Genomic DNA, 22,116 nt, shown 5'->3' with positions numbered 1-22,116 from the left:
CCGAAGGCATCTATGAGATTGCTTCAAACAAACACACCCTGGCCGAATGCTTTACAGATCGCTTTTATTTTTGTGAGCATGAATGGAAAGTTCTTTAGAAGGCTCACAAAATCATGGCAATTTTCCTCCACGTCCCAGGTTCTCCCAAGGGCGCATCTGCTGGAGGTGAACTCGGGATTCTCCAGAGCTAGTGGGACGTGTGCACTTCAGTTTTCCTTTTTTTCAATTTGCACAGTGGGTTTCTTTAGCGCCAGTCTAGTTCACTCCAGACCCTGGGTCCTCCCTCCCCGTCTACCATTAAATGGCCTGTGACAGAGGAGACTAAGCACTTTGGCTGACACTGTCCACCACCTGCCCAGGAGGAACAGGGGAGCAAACTTTCTCTCTGAGGCTGGAGAAGAAAAGAGCGCCAGCCTGAAGTCACTACGAGGTACCAGGGCCGTGTGAGGGTGAGAACAGCTCTGAGAAGCATCTTCACTCGGGCTGTTTAGCTCCCTGGCCCCTCGTCTTCTGCACTGGGCAGAAAGAGCAGCGGCAAGCTTAGTGCCTTGGACCAGTTCAGACTGAGACTCGTGCAGCCTGGACACGTGACAGAGGTCAAAGCCCAACAGCTTGGGTCTAAGAAGACGGAATTCTAGATCCATGTGTGAATATAGTGAAACCATCCTGTGGCCTCGATCACGAGGCTGTCGTATGTCATTGCGCTCATGGGGTTGTACGTCCCGGGGAGGGGACAGACATTTAAACCATGCTTGCCCAATGCCAAGCCTTCCTTCTCCCCCGGCAACACCTGATCCTCCTTTGGTGCACGGCCCTTGCTCCGGGAAGCCTCCTCCCTCCTCTCCTGGGGGATGGACTCCTTTCCCTTCCTGCTCCGACAGCCTCTATCCCTAGAGGTGGGGCCTCTACTGTAAAGTCAGTGCTTTAGGTTAAACATCCCCATCTGTCTCCCCAGATCTAGGTTACTAGGCCTGCACGGTTAAACATCTACGTGGGTGAGTCTGCGTCTGGCTCTGGGTGGCTCTACTGAAACATCTGGAACCCCAGGCTGTGTGACTGGGGCTGGCGCTGAGGCGCTCTGTGGACATGTGGGAAGGAGCAGGCCGGCTTTCTGAGCACAGGGCGCTTTCTGATGTCTGGGTCACCTTTAGGTTCCCAGAATCTAACGTCCTGCTTGGCACTAAAAGGCACCTGATAAGTCGTGATATTTTTGTGTGAGTGACACATACATTAATTACCTAAGTAAGTCATCGGGAAAGACATAAAGTAAGATTCAGGTGTAAGTTTTATCAATGGCATGCTTCTGCTCTGAAACCACCTGCTCTGGCGACAGCTGGGAATGCGTCACTAGTGCTATGTAAGAGGAATGCCTCTTGCTTTGCGCTGTTCCCTGGCCAGTACAGGTGACACGGATATGCCTCTGTAAACTCAAAATGGGACTGATTCTTTATCGCCAGGCATCGAGAGCAGCTAGTTAAGGGGCCGACCGGCTTTCAACTCCGCAGTTCGGGGACTGTTCATGCCACCTCTGAACGAACTGTCTGACTGATTCTAGGCTCCAGATCCCCAGAGGCAGAACAGGACTGTTTAGGACTCGCTTCAGATCCAGGATGAGCTGGCTTTGTGTCACGTGACTTAGGTCACGGCTCTCCTGGGACATCCTGGGAGGTCCCTCAATGACCAGATGACACAGGGTGTTTGCGTACCTGGCCTAGTTGTAATTCTTTGCGTGGCTTCAGGATATACTGAAGTATTGGGGAAAATAAAAGTTGCACCCCCTGCAGACAAAAGGAAAGACAAAACACGTGAAGGTCTTTGGCTGTGGTCGTCCATCTCAGCGACAGCGCCTACTCCACTTTGCCCCGTGACAGCCGAGGGAGACCACCTCCTGGAACCTGCCACACAGACTCGGGAGGGAGGGCCAGCACACGGGGCAGAGACACATCCTGAAGACGGGAGGGGACGCGGAGCTCTGCTGTGCCCCGCTTGGCACAAGATGTCTTGTGTTCTGATTGTGCGACTTCCTCCTGAAGCCCTGCTGTGTGTCTTCCCAGCCCCTCCCCTGTCCCCATCCCCAGCAAGCTCATTTTATTAAAACAGTTCTATGGTGGGTGTTTTAATTATCAAAGTGTATAAAAACCCATAAAACATCTTACAGAGCCCTTGGAAAGTAAGTACCAAAGAATTATGACTATTTTACCAAGGAATGTATGGATCTTATTAAAAATGAATCCACATCTCTCCCTAAAAGCACTTTCTCCCTTTCTCTCTCTCAATCAATGCTCAAATCGGGGGCGGAAAACAAACCCCCTTTTCACAGTTTAGCCCATTTGGAATTGGTTGTTCTGTGTTTCAGTTGCTTCTAGGTTTTGCAATAACAAAAATAATGAAATCAGAGCTTTTTGAAACTTTCACTTACTGCTAAAAGTTCTTTTAAACAACTATGAAATTATCAGAAAGTGTGTGTCTCAAAGGTGTTTCTGAAGGGGGGAGATGACTTTGTCTAAGGAACTTGGTATTTCTGGCCCAAGGTCATTAATAGGCTGATATGTGCAACTTACATTGAAAAAGTGCACTATTGACTCAAAGCAACTTTTTTTCTGACTTTAGATTACTCAGTTCTGAATATTGAGAACCAAGACCATTAGTCATTTCTCTGTAATTCTCAAATCTGGACTCCCTCACACTCTACATTTAGAAAGAACAAGGCAACTATTTGGGAAATGGCTGTACTTCGATGGAAGGGCTGCCCATGAATTGGCTGGCTTGCTTCCGAGCGGTGACCTAATCTTTCCCACACTCGATGGTTTTCTCCCCAGCCTGGGGGTGGCAGAGGGTCCCTGCAGGCTGGTACGGGGGGTGAGCAGCCTGAGGCCATGCTTCTGTTGTGTCTCCATCAGGAGGGAGGAAATGCATGGGACCAGGAGAACATTCATCCACAGAAAGCCCAGCCTCTACTCTCAGCCTTTACTAGGACGGGAGGGAGGAGGGTTAGCTGGGGAGAAGCAGTATGTTAAACTCCACAAGGCTCAGGCACAACAAATACACAGATAAACAAACAAATACATAAAAGGTAGACTCAATGGTTAGACACAGGATAGCAGGTATTCGGTTAGTAACTAATCTCATATCTGCCAAAATTATAACACAGTTTCCCTCTCAACCAAAGCTCACAAAAAACAAGCAACATCCCCTCCAACCTCCTTTTGCAAAGGTACAGTCTGTGCGAGGAGATTAACGTCCAGACAACTCAAATGGCCTAAGCCTTTACCAAAGGGGAAAATAAAACTGCTTGTCCAAGTCAACATTCCTTTAACAATAAAAATTTATAAAGGGAAAAAAATTGGAGAATCCTAAGGGTCACTTTATCCAGAAGATGCTTTCAGTTTCTATAATCAGCACAGTGCCTATTGGAGGACTGACTGTAATCCAGCACATGGGCTAAGGCTATGGCCAAAGGCTAATTCCACCCAGCTCCTGGTTGAAAGAAATCCTTCCCCTGGCGAGGAGAGGGGGAAGTGTTCAGGGACCGAAGAGCGCCCCCTGCCTTGTGTGCCTCCAGCACAGAGTCTCCGACCTACCACGGACCCCTCAACCTGATGAACGTCCCACGTTCTACCTGGAAAGCATGCAGCCTGCAGACAAGAGCCTATGCCTGTCCTGTGGGGAGGGGCAGGGCCAGCATTACCTGTGTTTCTAGCATGCATTAACCGTGGAGAGTTTTGTAAGGCTTTATCAACATCATCGGAAGTCAAATGTGGAAGAGGTGCTACAAAACAAAACACAAAGCAACATCCAAATGAAAAAAAAGAGAGAGCGAATGACCTTCCTTAAAAAAAAAAAAAAAAAAAGAAGAAGAAGAAGAAGAAAGACAAACATCCCCACCCCAATCCCCACCCTAATATTAAGGGCTGCTTGGAAATCTGTCCATGGCCCTGCTACTTGTTAGCGTGTTAAAACCTGGATGGGGGGCCCATGTTTAATTCCAGGAAAAAGTGGTTGGGATGCCAGGCAAAGCATTGACACTCAAGAGTTCACACCACCCATTGCTGCACTACGTCTACATCTCCTTCTGATCATGCTTGACATTTGAAGAAGTAAAGCATGCAGCAGACTCTGTGGATTCATGCCTCTCATCGCCAGTATGCCATTCCCACTCTGACAGGCCTGGGCCACACCTCAAGACACCGAGCAGACACCTCGCTCGTGTCATCTTCCAGCGGAATGTGGAAGGGGAGCTTGGTTCGGCTTTAGGGAAGATAAACTCCATAATTCTCATCAAGGAGGAGCCTTTCTGTAAGGTTCCTCTTTCAATTTAGGCATCGTGGAGATGAAATAATGGGTGACTGGATGAATAATAAACAATGTGTTTCCCTCTGACATGTGATCTTCTTGGTTGGGGGACCCTGGAGGAGGCAGCAGGGCTACTCACTACACATTCATCTAAGTCATCACCTTCTAAGCATTCAGTTCTCTCAATCTTAAATGGGAATCGGGTTGGGGCAGAAAGAGGACGGACCTCTCTGCATCTCAGGTTAACAAGAACCTCTCGACAGGGATCTCTGTTGGAGTGGGGACCGTCTTACTCTCTCTGAGGTAGTGGAGATGCGACAGAAGGATGTCAGCATTGTAGCTCGGGGTGAGCCTCTGAAAGTCGTCTTTGGTCATCTTGCACAGTTCCTTTCCGTCAATATTCTGAAATAATAAGATGTCGACGTCCGGAAGGCCGTATTCTTTCACTGCCCACTCCAGCCACTGCCGGACGTGGTCTGTACTCCATAGTGTAGGATCTGAAAGGGGATGCAAGCACATTTGATCAACTCCTGGAGACAAACTTCTGGGCAGAGCCACATCCCAGGTGGGATCTCCCGCCAGCCACAGATTTCCAGACCACCCCTCCTGCTCTTCCAGAAGCACGGCCTCAAGCCAGGCTCGGTGACTGGTCCCAGGAGATCATCTTTGGGGAACAAACCGACTCAGTCAGAGACCACTGTCTTCCAGGTGAATTGTTCTGAAAGTTCAGGATTATTCGTACCACCTGCTCCTGTTGCTCAGCTAGTCCAAGGTTTCCCACAGGGATGGGCTTCTCTTTTTATTAATTTCTTTTCATTTTTATTTATTCATTTATTCATCTGAAAAAGAACAGCTATAGCTATAGACGTACGTGTAACTGAATCCCTTTGCTACACACCTGAAACTAACACAGCACTGTAAATCAACTGTACTTCAATCCAAAAAAAGAAAGAATGGGGGAAAAAATAAGAATAAATGAAAATCTTCTTTCCTTAGAAAACTACTGGCATCTTTATATGAAACTAAGACCACACATGTCAGGAGGTTGCTAATTACAGATTACCAAGAAAAACACAACAGTATTTGTATGAAAGATGAAAAACTATGGAGCACAGAACTGGAGGTAAAGTGGAGGTCAACCAGAAGGCTAGCACCTCCTGTGCGCTTGGGTTTCTAAGAGAGAGCTGTCAGTTACATGCCTTTCCTGCAGGGAACTTGGTTTTGCCAGTAACTCACACCTGCAGGAGGCAGGCTGGCTTCCACAGTCCACAGCTGTGGTAGAAACACCCCACAGGATGCAGGCAGCATCACGCTCCACTGCCATGTATGGGAGGGGACCCCGGCAGGACCAGGAGGACAGGGCCCTGGGGAGAAGGAGCAGGTGATCCCCAACGGAAACACAAGCTGGAAGCACCCCACACAAACAGCTTGGGTGGAGGGGTCCTCGGGGCACCACTGGCACACAGGGCTCCTTCCTGGGGTCCCCTGAGAGCTGAGAGACACCAGGGCAAGAATCAGGAGCCCAGAGCTCTAATCCCAGGGTCTCTCAGCTCACTGCGGCCTCCGGAGGCTGCTTCTCCTGTGTCTGTTTCACATGAGAGATGGAAAGCCTTGGTCTTGGTCCTCTGGACTGGCCCAGAGCAGGCAAGCCTGCCATGATGTTCGGGTCATCACAAGTGGAAACATCTACTGTGGGAATAAATAGCCCTTCTGAATCTCTTTCTAGCTAATAATTTTAGAACCTTGTTTGGTCTTACTAATGTTCTGAGGTGCTTGAGAATGGGCAGGCGGTGTCCTGCTGGAACACATTTCAGTCTAAGAAGTCAGTGAGAAACAACCAGACACAGTCCTGAGACTAGAATTCTCCCTCCCTTTCTTCTTTCTTTTCCTTTCTCCCTCTCTTTCTGCCTCCCCCTCCCTCCCTTCTTTTGTTCATTCTCTACCATTTCATATCTTTTTTTAATAGAAAGAAATTATTTCAAATCCGATAGAATCCATTCCTATCCCATTTCCCTCCTGGACCCCCCAGGAGTAACCTCTATCCTAAAGTGATACAGCCGTCATCCTTATGTATCTCTTACCAGATCCACTACATCTATTGTTTTGTGCCTTTAAAGTGAACATCAGTGGTATCTGATTTGCTTTTGGTGCTCAGCGCTGTATTTTCAAGGTGTGTCCAAGTTAAGCTATGGAGGTATATTCCATTATCTCAGCAGCTCTCGGGCACCTCTCTATGAATATACCCAATTTACTTATTGATGAACATCCCTGTGTCTACCTCCCTGCACACATGTGAAGGAGCCTGCCTTGGTCCGCTGCCTGGGCAATGACGGGGAGATGAAAACCTACTGACACCTGTCTCACCCACGAGGATTCTGACTGAATTCTGCTGGGGGGCAGCCCAGGCGTGAGCTGTCCAGGTAATTTTAATGCGGTTCAGACCGTCTACCCTGGGACTTCACTGTTCAGATGGTGGTTGAGAGACCTAGCAGCAGCCACATCCCCTGGGAACTCATTAGAATGCGGAATCCCAGAAGCCCCCTCGGACCCGCGGAATTAGAGTCTATTTTCCCAAGATCCTCAGCTGATCCATGTGCACATTACCCTTGGTGAAGCGCTGACCTCGGGTGAGCACCAAGATATGGAATTGCTGGTCACAGGGACCGCGAGTCCTCTATGACCAGTACGTAGTGGATTTCAACCAATGCTACACGACTCACACTCGCAATCAGCCATCGGTGCACAGAATCTGAAAACTAGGAAACGTTCCCGTTGCAGCAGAACTTCTCCAAAAGCTCAAATGGCAGTGTTGACAGAAAGGTGTGTGCACCCCTTGGTAATCCAAACACATGGAAACATTTTGTTAGTCTGCGAAAATTGAATGTTAACTTTGCCCAACTCATTGAAGTTCAGATGGCTCTTTGCCATTGGGTCAGGATTGTGCTTCCAGGGATAAAATGTTCAAAACCCCAGACTGTTGCCACAGAAGGTCTTTCCCCCCCCTTTTTCTCATGGTATGTCACACTTCCTCATGATGCAGGATCAGATCATATATTGCCCTTAGGATGATGCCCTTAATTCAAGTCCTCTTTCCTTGTTTCTGTGCAGAGGACGGTTAAACAGCCCCCTCACATGGAAGGCTCTCCTTTCCATAGGGGTCCCCAAGTCATTTCCTATAAATTCCTCTGCTAGATATCAGCCAAAGCTTTCTTTTTGTTTTGTTTTGCTTTTAACAACATGGGAGGACTACGTTTTGGTATAACTACTTCCTAGAAATCAGTTCACTCTAGAAATGCATTTTCTTCTCTTAATGGTGGAATCAGATATTTTTTAAATGATTCATCAACATCTTCCTGAAAGTTACTGGGCTCATGTTAAAACAGTCAGATGACATCTGAGGAAGACAGCCAGCGAAGAGGTCCAAGCTCTCCACTGTCCCTTGGTTTGCCCAGTAATTGGTTTCCCTTGCTAAGGCCAAGGTCATAATGGCTCATTCAGTTTTACTTTAAGGCAATCGCATGCAAGACCCTAGAGACCAATTCCTCCTTGACCTGCTCTGTTATTATCTCTAAATTCTCACTTTGGATTGGTCAGACGGCAATTCTCTGGGACTGCTGGCGTGAGCATAAATCACTACAACCTTTCCAACAAACAATTCAGCAATATATTTCAAATGCCTTTTAAAAAATGTGCATCATCTCTGAACTAAAAATTCCACTTCTAGAAAGTTACCCTAAGGAAATAATAGAGGAAGTGCGCAATGATTTATTTTCAAGGATGTTCTTTGTGGCGTTGTTTATAATAGCAAAACACTGGAAACACCCTAAATGTCCCGCAAAAAGAGAATACATTTAGGAACAGTCCTGTGATAGTTAGAAACTAAAAATTACACTGCTGAATATATTTATTGCTATGAAAAAAAAAAAGTCAAATTGATTAAATTTAAAAATTTGAAAACATTACGGTAGCATAATTATATTTTACAAAGAAATACAAATCTACCCATGGAAAGAATTTTGGAGGGATATGCAGTGAAATGGCAACTACTGTCTCTGAGGAAAAAGTAATGAAGATTTTTAGATTCTTTTCTTTTCACTGAATTGTATATCTTCTCTTATTTCTACAATAAGTTATTTGGTTAAAAAGTTATTTATGAAAAAATGTATCCCCTGTTTTAGAATCAAAACAAGGTCTTACAAAGGAATATATATATATATGTGTGTGTGTTTTTATAAAACTTTCAAAGGTATAGAATTTTAATGTTATTTTCTCATACAGTTTGTTAACAGGAATTGCTTCATTTGAAAAGAATAAAATTACACAAAGTCACGTTACTCCTGTATCCTTTTGGAATTTGATCTCCGCACCTCTACCCTATACATTAATAAGAAAAGAATATTAAAAACAAAATATGGACACTTGATAGAGTAAATGAAGATGCTCCTTTCCAACCTGTCCATGGGCGCCATAATTCTGGACCTACTCTACAGATGATGTAATAGAGAATAGTTCGCAAGGGATAAGTCCAAACTCTTCAGCCTGAAGCACGTGGCCCTTAGGGCTCTGGGCCCCACCATTGTCATGGGTGTCATCCCCAACCACCGCCCCCTTCATCCTACAGCACACACAACCAGCTGCCATCTCCTGAACCAACACCCCATGCCTGTGCCCACACACCACCCACCGCTTGAGGAATCACCCTTTCTTTTACCCTCACCTACACTCACCACCTCCTTTGGGCATCTGTCCTCCATGCCCTTGAGGTGTGAGCACTTACAGTGAATCTCTGGGCAGGGAAGTGATAACAAGACTGATGGCCCAGCCGCTGCCTCGGTGACAGAGCCCCTGCCGGGCTCTCCCCCAGCTCTCTGGGTCACCAGGGATGCAGATGCAGATGGATGATACAACTACAGAGAGTGTTTTTAGGGTTCAGGTCAGTGCTTTGGGTCCTGGCTCACCTTTCAACTCCACAGAGAGTGCCCTAGGTTTCCTCCATGGCCCAAGATATGTCAGCAAAGCTTTCTTGCTTCTGCCCCAACCCACCAACACAGAAGGCGGCTCCCAAGGTCCCACAAGATTCAGCAGGATTTATCCCTTCTCCTGACCCCCAACTATGCATGTGAGGGAGAAAGGGGAGGGAGTGACAGAATGAGCCCCAACCAAGGGTCACCTCTGCCTCTGTTCAGGTGTGACCCCACACCCTCTGTCTCCAGGTAGCAGTACATCAAAACCTGTCACCTAACCTCAAGACTGAGCCTGGGTTTCTTCCATAAACAGTACGCAGACTCCAAGGACCTAAGGAATGACTCCAACAGGATAGGGACTAAGCTGAACTTAACTGAGTTACTGAGCATTTGCTGCAGGGACAGGTGCTTCAGGGATTCAGAGGCGGCCAAGACGAAGATGCTGAGAGTCTCCCGAGGGAGGCAGCCATGAACAGCACCCACCAAGCAGAAGGAAATCTGGGTTATCCAAGCAGGATGTGGGAGTACAGAGAAGTAGCAACTGGTCCCAACCAGAACAAAGGGAAAGGTTTCACCAGAAGGGTTTGGCTTGAGCCTGTATTCACAAAAAGGATTTAGACAGACGGTGACAGAGCAGAGAAGCCCTTTAGTTGAGGGGAAGAGCTTAAGCCCAGCTTCACAGACACAGAGGCATGAATCACGTGATGTTTTGAGGGACATGTGAGCATTTCAGTGTAGCTGGAGTCGAGGGTTTAAGAGGGAGCACAGAAACATATGAGGGTGGAAATGAAAGCTAGGGTTAGACCAAGGAGAGCCTTGAGTATCTTGCTAAGAAGACTGGACTTTATGATCTAGGAATTTCAGAGTCATTGCAAATGTCTAAGGAATCAACGAATGTCTTAAATTACATCAAGCACAGCAAACTTGGTGATAAAAATAAAAGGCTTTATTGGGAGCCAGCTTAGCCATATTTGGATTCTGACTCAACCATTCATTAGATGTAAAAGTTAACCTCTCTGGAATCTGTTTTCTTTTTATTGTGGGTAATTAAGTGAAACGCTAGGGGAATTGGAAAGTAAATGAGATAATGTATGTGAAAGCACTTTGCCAACAATAACATATTGCAGAGAAATAATGCATCCACATACTGGATTTTGCATTGCAAACTCTGCTAAAATGAAATAGGCAATCTATTATCACAGGAGCAGCCTCTTCCTTTAAACACAGAAGTCTGATTTATTGCTTTATTTTAAGAAGCTTTTGGAGGGGTTTCTGTCAGATGAACTATGAGCCACTGGAGATAAGCTGTTTTGCGTGCAGCCCTCCAGGCCAATTGTTTTGAAAACATCTGTATCATCACCCCGCATTTCGCGGACATCAAAATGGTAAAGATTCGCGGTACAGGGTAAAAGAAAAAAAAGCCATCTCTCTCTCTAAAGCCTCTTATTTGTATCTTCGATTACATGGTTAATATCTAAAAGTTTATGAATGCTATTTCAGTACACTGGGATTAAAACAAACAAAAGCAAAGCTGTCTTCTGGAGTTGCCCTGTTTAAGGTACTGGAGGTGGGGGTCAAGCAGTGCTGGGGGGGAGGGTTGAATTTTCTTTTTTTACACTTCCCTGAAACTGGATTCTGACTTAGTAGAGCCCCACTGCTGCCAGGAAAATATTAAGTCGATATTTAAATTAGGCAAAAGGATATTGCATTGCTGAAGACATACTGCGTCTTCATGAAACAAAATATCTCATGCAGGCAAACATCCTGTTTCAGAGACCCCCCAAGAGGAATGAATAAAAGCAAGATTAAGCAAGAACCAACTTGGTGATAATATAAGCCCTGAGTGTCATTTGTCTTGAACAATAGCAATGCAAAATATTGGCTTCCAGATAGAAAAATCACCCTCGGTAATGAACAAATACCAAAAAAAATAAAATGTACCTCTAAGCCATATCACAATCCTATGAGGTCTTTGTTTATAAAACCAGACCCTGGCAAGTCCGCCAGTCTGCTCTCCAAGACACTCAGAAGCCTGCAAAAATAAGATTTAACATTTTGCCGCCTCGTAGGAACAGACTTACGTTTATAAAGTCCAATAAAGAGAAATGGCTCAAATCTGAGCTTCACTCCACCAGAAATTGAAATTTGATCTCAAGTAAAGAACCTACCCTCAAGGTTATTCCTGAACCTTTTAATTTCCAAACTATGAATGGAGTTCAGTTATTGCATTGATAATTACCGATTTCGAATTTTATTGCACTTTGGCCAGTGAATGAAGTCTAACATGAAAGTGATTTTTTAAATCCTGGTGGTTACTCTTTTGGTGGCCTACGACATGGTCAATTTCTGCAAAAGTCCTTTGAGCGCTTAAAAAGAAGGCATATCTTCTCATCGTTGAGTGCAGATTTCTATAAATAACCACTGAATCAAAATTAGTAACGCATACGTAATTTTCACATCATTAATCTATCAAATGCTGAGAAAGGCAAATTAAAATCTCTCACTAAAGTGGATTTGTCTATTTCTCCATAGAGTTCTTTATGTATTTTAAGACTATGTTATTATGTGTTTACAATTTTATCATTTTATATATTCTTTATAAATATAAACTTTTAAAAATTATGTGATAACCCTTAATTTTCTACAGTAATGCTTTCTGCTTTCTGTTTCCATTCTTGTTTGCTTTATTTTGATTGGAATTTGACTAATATGTCTTGTCCCATCTGTTTGCTCTCAGTCCTTCTCTGTGGTAGATGTTTCTGTAAATAGTACTTAACTAACTTTGGAGTTTTTTTTTTTAATCTACTTTATCACTTTCTGTCTTTCATGGCGAGTTTGGTCACTTACATTTATTGTTACTGACATATCTGATTTCTACCACTTTATGCTTTCTATTACTGTCTGTTCCTCTTTAGTTCTCCTTTCCAAATGTCTGATTGGATTCATCCATTTTCCTTTGTTCCTTTTTTTTTTGTTTCTTTCCTCTCTAATGGTTGACTGTTCAACATTCTACTTCTATTTCTTTGTTTGTCAGTCTTTAAACAAAATCTAAATTTAATCACCAAATGTCCTTTTCCCAAAGAATGCAAGGATCTGGGGAACCTTCAACTCTAGTCATTCACCCTTAATCTTATCCGATAATGTTGGCCAGTATTTCTATTCCACCTTGTCCCTCTACTCCCCAGATAGGACGCTGTGTTGTCAGTTCACATCCATTTCTTGCTAGATCTGCCCTCATATTAACCAGTTTCATTGCAACCGTGTCCTTATATTTCACTCCTTTCTTCTAAGATCTGTTCTCTCTTTTTGTTTACTAAATCTTGCGTTACTCCCTAAAGTGAAGGTCAGTTAGCAACCAACTCTCACCCTTTGTTTGAAAGTATCTTTATTTCACTCTCAATTTACATAATAGTTTAGAATGTACTCTCTATGTAGTTAGTTTCCTTTGTATTCCTCTGAAGTTTATTTAAAGATATTATTCTAAAGGATCCATTGACTTTACCAAGTTACTAAATGAGTCTGTGGCAGAAAAAAGAGAAAAAAAAAAAAAAGGTTAAGAGACCAGAAGATATTTAGAGTTTTGTCAGTTTCCCCCAGCTCACTGGAGATTTTCCTCTACTGCCCTCTGTGGTCTGTTTTGTTGTTGAGAAGTTTGCTGGCCTCATAACTATCATTATTTTTAGACAGTCTGTTTTTATTCTTTAGTTGGCTCTAAAATACTTTGTCTTTGGTGTTCTGTGGTCTCACCATAATGTGATTAGAGCAGACTAATTCTTATTTATTCTTCTCTGACTGGTGCTTCCTGTATTTGGAGAATGGTTTTGTTCATCAGTTTTGGGAAAGTCTTAGGTTTTATCTCTTCAAATATTTCATCTCTTCCATTCTCTTTATTTCCTTCTTTCTGGAATTTCTATTAGATCTACATAGGATATTACCATGAGTCCTTCCCAATTATTGACTTTTTTTTCTTATTTTCCACCTCTTTGTCACTGTGCTGCACTTTGAGAACACTCTCAAGTCTCCCTCCTTTAATTCAGTATTCAGCATTATCAAATCAACCGTTGAACCCATCTACTGAGTTTTCAATATTTTTTTGACACTGAGTCTTGAAGACTGTTTTTGTGTTGTTAGGAAATCTATTGTTTCTTCTTTAGGATTGTCTGTTCTTTCCCATAATGTCTTCTTCCTCTTTTTTGACTCCTTCTTTTATGGATCTAGTCATTTTAAAATCCATTTACTCAAATATCTAACATTCTTGAGGGTTTAATCATGTTGCCTGTTGTTTCTGCTAAATCTTGGTCTTGGTAGATGGTTTCTTCCTGTTTTTGTAATTTGGGTTGCAGAGTCATCTTCAGTGGGTCTTTATCGGTAGGAATTTAGTAAAGCTTGAATTGAAGGAATGCTTCTCCAAGATTTTGTGTTTACTTCTGCCAGGTGCCCAAGGCTATCACTAGCCCATGATCTCTTTTCAATGGTTAATTTCACAGACTGGGATTGTTGGAACACAGCTTTGTGCACGTGTGTATAGGATAATGGGAGGGATCATGTCCAACTCCTGCTTTGTGCAAGCCCAAGATCTCATCTCCTGCCTGCAACTGGCCTTTAAAATCCAAACCTCTGTATCATAGACATTGGAACCCCACCCCATCCATGCCATCTAAGACAACCAGGTGATCACATAAGAATGGGGTGCCCTATTCTCAGTTCTCTCCGTTGTCTTTAATCCCTAAGGAATTCACTGAACTTTCTCCTCAGATCAGCTGTGCATTTAAAAGGATGTTAGAGTCTAGGCATCATTTCCAGGTGCTCTGCAAGACGTCCTTTTAAGTTCAATATTTCACTAGAACCAAGAGTCTTCTCTGCATTTTTTTAACATTTACTTTAAAACATTTCCACTTTCAGTGCAACCATCAAACTACCTCATGCTCTGCTCTACTTGATTCATTTATTAATTAATCGATTATCAAAAAATTAATTGTACCAATGAAGTGTTTTAAACCCTATGAAAGAGCCAAAAACTGTAAAAAAAAAAAAATTAAGAAAAAGTATGCCTACTCTCAACTTGGTGAGAATCAACAATTCCATTGTGTTTTAATTAAAAAAATACATGACTGAATTATTTTCATTGGGCTCTAAAGATATCTTTCACATTCTGACATGCCAAACTATTTGGATGGAGTCAGTCTCAACTCTTCTTGAGTGGATTATCTAGTTTGGGGATCTTGTTTTTCTTTATTTGCCCTGTTGCCTCCCTGTAGTTATGCCATGACAACACTGCTTACGCTCATCATGTGTTAGAAGTGGAATGACTTGTTCTCCTTACAGGTTTCTCCCTTCCTGGTTTTCTTTCTTTGCCCCTCTTTAAATGTTGATGCTCCTGGAATTTTGTCCTTGGTCCTCCACTCTCCTCATTCCATAGACATCACTGGGCATTCTGTACTCCCATGTTCTAATTACAACATGCATGCTGTATACTTTCCAAGGGTTTCCAGAACAGAGCACCACAAAAGTGGCTTAAAAAAAAAGAAGTTTATTATCTCATATTTCTGGAGGCTAGAAGTCTGAAATCAAGGTGTCAGGAGGGCTGCGCTCCCTCTGGGACTCTAGGTAGAATCCTCCTTTGCCTCTTCCAGCTTCTGGTGGTGGTCAGCAGTCCTTGGTGTTCCTCTGCCTAGGGGCTGCATCCTTCGAATCTCTGCCTCCATCTTTACATGGCCTTCTCCCCATGTCTTCACATCTTCTCTCTGTGTATGTTTGCATCCAAATTTCCCCTTTTTATGAGGACACCAATCATTTTATTAGGCCCACCCTCATGACCTCATCTTGGCTTGATCAAATCTCAAAATACTCTATTTCCAAATCAGGTCATATTCCAAGGCACTGAAAGTTAGGACTTCAACATATCTTTTTGTGGGGGCACAATTCAACCCGTAACACATGCTATCGCTTGCGTCTAGAGCTTTCTCCCAAATGCCTGATCAAATATGAAAAGAGCTGCAGTTTTTGGGAGAACTACTATATCCCTAGCACTGTTTTTGCATTTCACACATATTGTCTTATTCAATCCATACAGCACCAGATAAAGTACGCATTGCTATCATCTTTATTTCGGTGTCAAAAAAACTAAGGAACAGCAAGACTGACTTCCCAGAGCTCAGAAATGGCACAGTTTAGAACTCAAGTGTGATGACTTCTGATAAAAGATTTTAACCCCAAGCTCTACATGGGCCCACTGAACTGCCTTGTGGGTGACCCATAGCGGTCTTCAAAATAAATAAACCTAACTCTCCCCATAGGGATCTTCAACACAGGAGGAACCAAGCCAGAATCATCTATCTTAATTTTTTTCTACATTTACTAACATCTTCTCAGTCACTCTTGCTAAATCAAAGGTATTTTCAATTCAATTCTATTCATTTCTTGGTTTTCAAGAAAAACAGATAAATCATTATCATGGAGGCGTAGGGTTAAGTGCTGAACAGCATGGTAGATAATTGTGAACATCTCCTCCCCTCCTTTATGTATTAACAGAGTATCTTTTGAAAAGGCCATTTCAGAATCTCTGCAACAATCTCACAAATACATTCCATCATTCTATTCCCTTGTGTTCTTCCCAGGCACTTTTGATGGTGTTTGTTGTGTACGAATAAGAACTCAAACTCTAGATTCAGACAGAACTAAGTCAGAATTCCGTCTCTCCAAATCATTAGCTGGGACATCCTGGGAAACTCTCTTAGTTCTCCTAGTTTTTAGTTTCTTTATCTGTAAAGTGAGAATAGTAAATAGCACCGACACCATAGGGTAGTTGTGGGATTTAAATGAGATAATATCTCTCTAACAAAGTACATGGCCAAGTGCCTGACAATTGTGTACACTCCGCAGATAGTGGCTCTCGCCATTTCTGTTTTTACGATTCCACACACACATATAAAACCCAACTGCAGTTTCCTCAGTCACGACTCAGCTCATAGTTTAAAAATATAATTAGGTTTGGTTTTAGGCTTTAAGTTTTAGTTGGTTTGGTTCTTTAGTTGCTTGACTTAGCACACAAAAAAATTGTAAAACAGACGCTTATAGAAACACATTCCATAGTGCAGGCATAATGGGAGAGATCCCTGGGGGTGTTCAGAAGCATGACAAGATAAAATAAAGAAATGCGTAGTTTATGTAGAGAACACACTTGTGCTCACCAAAGGGGAGAGGGGAGGCAGAAGGACAAATTAGGGGTATGGTATTAAGAGATACTACTATTATGCATAAAACAGATAAGCACCAAGGAGATACTGCACAGCACAGAAAATTATACCCATTATCTTGTAATAACCTGTCATGGAGTATAATCTTCAAAAATACGGAATCACTATGCTGTACACCAGAAATTAACAAAATTGTGTAAATCAACTATACTTTAATTAGAAAGAAAAAGGAATGTATAGTTTTACCAACAAGTGCTTTAAGTACAAGTGAACACAGGCCTAGGGCCTGGTCTGGTCTCGCCCATCTGTGAGTCTGTCCTCGGGAGAGTTGCTTCACCTCTCTAGGGCTCCATTTTCTCATGTTTAAGAGATTTCTGATAATTAATTGTATGTGTCCACTTGACTGGATCATGGGACGCCTAGATAGTTGGTTAAACATTATTTCTGGGTGTATCTGTGAGGGTGTTTCTAGAAAAAGCAGCATTTTACTTGGCAGAATGAGGAAAGCAAAGAGAGGACAAGAGAGACAGAGACAAAAAGAAAGAGAGACGGGATGGCTCTGTTTCTTTGAAGAACCTAATACAAAGTTGAACTAAGACCATCAAGAATCTTGCAGCTCCAACTCCTGTGATCTGTGAGTCCCACTAACTAAATCTGGATTTCCATTAAATCAAGAAATGCACGTTTAGTGACCTCTGCACACAGGCCACCAGCTTGCTGCTTTGTCCTCTGGGTAAGCATGCAAAAGATACAATCACCAACCCGCGAAGCTCACAATCTAATGGAACAGACAAGCTTATAAATAACTCTAGTAAGATTAAATCGTCATATGTTGGCCATCTGGGCTTGGTTGGAGAGTATATTCTTCTGTGACTCGTTACTTATCTGCTTTCAAGCCCAGCTCAGAGATGCCACATTTGGAAGGATTGCGTGTAGGCTACATGAGCCTTCTGCCACTCCAAGAACGCAAAATCCTGACCTTCTAATAAACCAGACAAACAAAAAGACTCACACTGGGCACGCTGGCTCTCTGTCTGCACTGAGCTGTTTGCTGGTGCAGTTCACTCTGTTCATGGAGGGCGTCACAAGAAACAGGTTTCTACCATGTGGTACACGGCCACTGAGGGAGGAGGGCGGTCACAGCTGCGGCCTCGGTGAACTGCGAGCGTTAAGTCCAGGAATGCTGCTTTCAGGATTCTGCGCTGAGAAAAACATTGCCTTCCCTCTGAAATTTCTTTTTGAAAATGGAGATAATTTCCCCAAATGGCTCTTCTTATGTGAATTCTGGGTGCTTCCAACTCACTTCACGAAGGCCATGAACGTAGATCAATGTTTAGAAACAGTGGGTCCCCGTTGTACAATAGAACCAATATGTTCTAGAGAACGTAAGTTTTGTGATGTCTCATGAAGTATCTGCTTCAGGGATGCGGCTCAAAGCCATGCTGGGGGCTCAGCTACAGCATCCTGGCCAAGCCGGTGGCCAACTTGGCTACATTCTTCCTTCATGGGATTTTGGTTTTACCTTAATCATTGTAATTACCTAGTACAACCCCGAATTTCTGTTTCTTCAGTCACTGGTTCACATGATTATCAGTTTTTAGTTCACAAGTCATCTCAAACGCTACATCCAGTATACAGGTGCATTATAAGTAACATAATACATTATATAAAATATATAATATTTTCTAAATAATGTAAAACAAAATTAAGTGTGGTGATGAAAGAACTGGTAAGATGTTGTCAGAGAAACAAGACGTCAGGAGACCGAGGATGACTTCCTAGACAGGGTGGATCTCAAAGATGCCTTGAGGAAGGAGAAGGATTTGTTAGCAGAGAAGGAGGAAGGGCACCCCGTCAGGGGGAACAGCATGAATGCAGACACTGGATGGTGACCACGCAGAGTACCAGTGGCACCATGTGACCAGAGGGCAGGATGGGCCGAGGCAAATGGCGGAGGCTGCAAAGGAATTTAGAAATCATGCCATGAGGGCCCAAAGGCAGCTTTTCTTTATGAGTCGCGTTTATAGTCATCTTGTTCCTCAGATATGTTGAAACATTCATCTGAATCACTCATTTGAGCTCTTAATCACACACTCTCCGGTCACAAACTACTTACTTCATGTGTCCGGTCCTTATCTGCGTCTCACAGGCTCTGGTCACTTCCTCTGTGACCAGCATCAGAGTAACAGGCACCCGGGGAACACCTCGCGAACTGAGTACAAGTTACCCCGCACGGAGGGCCCAGGTTAGACACAACACAAGTAGTTCCAGCCATGCATTTTGGGGGCCATGGAGAGGGAGTTCACAATCATGCTTTTATTCTTGGTGACTGGGGTATTATCAGTGCTCGGTATTCAATGAGTGAATGAATGAATGCAGACAATGAACCAGTGAAGGGATAAATGTGGCAACTCCATCTCTGAGACTTCTGACTACCATGAGCACCTGGGCTCAAGGTGACTTAGAAAGTCAAAATAGAAGTGTTTGAAAAGCCTGACGCCTCGGCATTTATTTTAGGGAATACAAACAGCGAGAAAAATCTTTTCACAATGATGTAAGCTGCTGAAACCCGAGGTTCTGTTGCATTTTGGTCAGTATTTTGCAACATTTAAGAAAAGTGGATGAAGACCATGCCTTCCTCTTTGCTGGCCCTCTGGGTTAGCAAATCACCGAGCACACTGTCAACACCTAAAAAGTAACAATGACTGCCAGAGGCTGCCCAGTACACAGAGGGACAGCATCCCTGATGCAGATGCTTCATGAGACATCACAAAACTTACGTGCTTTAGAACATACTGGTTCCGTTGCATGATGGGGACCCATTGTTTCTAAACATCGGTCTACGTTCTCAGCCTTGGTGAAGGAGAGTTGGAAACCCCCAGCGTTCACATTCCATGTTGTTCCCAAGTTGTTGTGACTGTTGATCAAAACACAGTAAAATGGATGCAGGCCGAGTATTGGGCCTGATCAAGGCGTCAGAATGGAGCTCAGCGCCAATACGGTGCATGGAGCGGCGGGGCTCCTTTCTCAGCCTGCACACTGTATGCTGTGCTTTGTTACTGGCCCAGGATTTTCCTGTGAATGCCTTGACATGTGCTCTTTACAGAATTTATGGTGCCAGCCAATGCCAGCCCCCAAAAGCAGCTTTAGGAAGACAAATTTCCTTCCTACAAGTAAGCAATTCTTCATTTTTTGCATGGGGAGGTGGGGTGAGGGGGATGTCACTGTGCAATTGTTCTTTATTTTCTGTTCTTCCATTTTGTCAACTCCCTCTTCCAAAAGTGACATATCATGCCTTTGTTCAAAATAACTAAGCTCTATTAGAGTAAAATTCCTTCAGTGTCTTCCCTCTGGATCAGAGCCCTATCATGCGTGGAAACCCCCCAGGAATGTGTTCACAATGCTCACAATGTAGAATCCTCAACCCTGCACCCGGATTCAGGAAGTTTGGAAATTTAAATGGTTAAATCAGAAGTCTCCCAGGGAATCCTGATGCAAGGGGTTCTGATCATACTTGGAGAAACATTTCCCAGGCAGCCTCCAAATTAAGCTGAGGTGACAAAGAGCCCTTTAACTAGGTCACCCACGTCTGGGGCCCCTCTAATTAAGACTGATGGCACTGAATGATATTTTGATCTATAACCATGAGCCTAAGAAACAGCCTAACCCCATGAGATGTAGACCTAGACACATAGATATGCACACCAGATAGACAGACAGACAGACATAGAGACAGAGAGAGAAAGAACAAATGATAGATAGATAGATAGATAGATAGATAGATAGATAGATAGATAATAGATAGATAGATAGAAAGCACAGGTGTGATGTCTTATCTAACTAGTACACCTCGAGAAGGAGAGGTACAATCACCAATCTTGCCAGGACAACAGCCAGGGCCCCCCACAGTGTCTGGTGACCTTACTGATTGAGCACTTTCCTCGTGCCTTCCCTGTCACCCTCCTATGACAAACCGAGGAATGCATTTTTCTCCAGACTCAGAATTACCAGCTGGGCCATCCGCCCACATTAGTTTTCTTTTTCTCCTGGAGACACTGAAGCACGTATTGACTGAGACATCCCCTTCACTCAGCCTGCTGACCCCTCGGGGTCAAAGAACACCCACCTTTTGCAGTTGTGTGGGATTTAAAAGTTTGTATTAAAAGATACAAGCACAGATACATAAACATACAAACCTCACTCCTGGTCTCACTGCCTCTATTAAGTTCTTACTTTAGCCCATGTTTCTAATACATTTACTTACATTTGGGTGAGCTTTCTTACACTTGTTCTGAAACAAGGAGACAGGGTAAATTTATTAAATGAAGGCATGTATTTATTCATTAAGGGGTATTTTATGAGTTTCTTTAAAGCTCTTGAGTTAATTAAAGGCAGAGAGTCTCAGAACCAGGGACTTGGAGAAGTGAGAAATCCAGGCACAGGAGCCCAATCTGAATGCAGACAGTGCCCCCAGGTCTTGTTTTCCCTCCTCTCTGTCTACCCACTGATTTTCTGCTCAGTGTGCACCGGGACCGTTTCTAGGTCTAGAAGATGATTGTTGGTATGAGGTTGATTGAAGGTGCAAATGCTTAGGAATAATTAATGTTTTTTTTCCTGCTATCATTTTGATTTGCTTTTATGAGTACCAATCGATATGTTTAACTAGTAGGAACTGCATGAACCAGTCGGAACTGGGTTTGGAGAACTCCCACTATGTACACAGACCTCTTTGTGCCCAAAATGTGCCTGAGCGAGGTGCCTGGATCCCACAGCTCCAGCAGAGATCCAGTGGCTAACAGAGCTGCCCCCAGTTCCTGCAGTTTTCACACCGGGGAATCATTCAGATGGTGCAGTGCAGGGGTGTGTGTGTGTGTGTGTGTGTTCATTCGTGTGCATGTATGAGCACACATACGTGAGGTTTGACCAATAACTGAAAGCCTCACAACTTGCACAATCAGCCACAATTAGCTCTCTTACAAACACCATTAACTGAATAACTGCCTCCGTGCTGGTGTGAAGCAACCAAAGGAGGGAACAGCTGAAAGAGGACTTTCTTCAGGAGATGAAACCAGCCTTTACACAAAAACTCCATATGAGCCAATCTGCGTAATCCTCCTCCCACCCGTCCAACTGCCGTTCTCTGAGTACCCACGACCCAGCTCAGAAACGCTGGGCGCTCTGCCTCGATTCTACTGGTCCTACGCCTCTTTCCATGTAACTATCTCTCCTGTTTTCTGAACATTTCATTTTTGAATGTTTGCAGTCAAACATTCATTTTCGTTTGAATTCAAAATGGTTTTTAAAATTTTTTTTGAATTTTTTTGTATTTTGAAACGTTTGAATGCAGACATTTCATTTTTGAATATCTGCAGCCACATGCTTGGCCTCCGGAAAAGCTATTGATGGCATCAAAGCGCACTGATAGCAAGACAGAAACAGGACCTCCTCAGTGAAAAGGATGTGATTCCACGAGCAACCAAGATGAGAATCTTCAGTGCGGGCCTTTCCTCAGGTTGACTCTCTTCCCATCTTAGAGAACTAAAGACTTTCTTTTGCCTAAATTGAAGAAATTACATTCTTAAGGAGGAAGGCAAGGGGTGAGGTGAACCGGGGCTTGGGCGGACATCCTTTGGGCTTCTGCCTCACCCTGTTCCTATCCAGCC

The 22,116-nt window shown here is 43.6% G+C and overlaps 1 protein-coding gene across 8 annotated transcripts in view; it reads right to left on the bottom strand.

Annotated features, from left to right (window-relative positions):
• Positions 1-22,116, bottom strand: part of ERG (ETS transcription factor ERG) — a 176,615-nt gene that overhangs the window by 17,030 nt on the left and 137,469 nt on the right. For 2 of the 8 annotated variants that reach the window (XM_032464733.1, XM_006193433.2), the window contains 3 exons: positions 4,587-4,790; positions 3,689-3,769; positions 1,707-1,778 (listed from right to left, as the gene is read on the bottom strand). The exons of 1 other annotated variant lie outside the window; for it this stretch is intronic. In XM_032464733.1, coding sequence (XP_032320624.1) covers positions 1,707-1,778; positions 3,689-3,769; positions 4,587-4,790 — 357 coding nt within the window. The remainder of the gene's footprint in view (positions 1-1,706; positions 1,779-3,688; positions 3,770-4,586; positions 4,791-22,116) is intronic. 5 more of the 8 variants (XM_014566628.2, XM_032464570.1, XM_014566629.2 and 2 more) reach the window with 3 other exon arrangements.

The sequence above is a fragment of the Camelus ferus genome, chromosome 1 (assembly GCF_009834535.1).
Source record: "Camelus ferus isolate YT-003-E chromosome 1, BCGSAC_Cfer_1.0, whole genome shotgun sequence".
In the NCBI taxonomy this organism is placed as follows: Eukaryota; Metazoa; Chordata; class Mammalia; order Artiodactyla; family Camelidae; genus Camelus; species Camelus ferus.
This window is presented reverse-complemented; position numbering and strand designations above follow the sequence as displayed.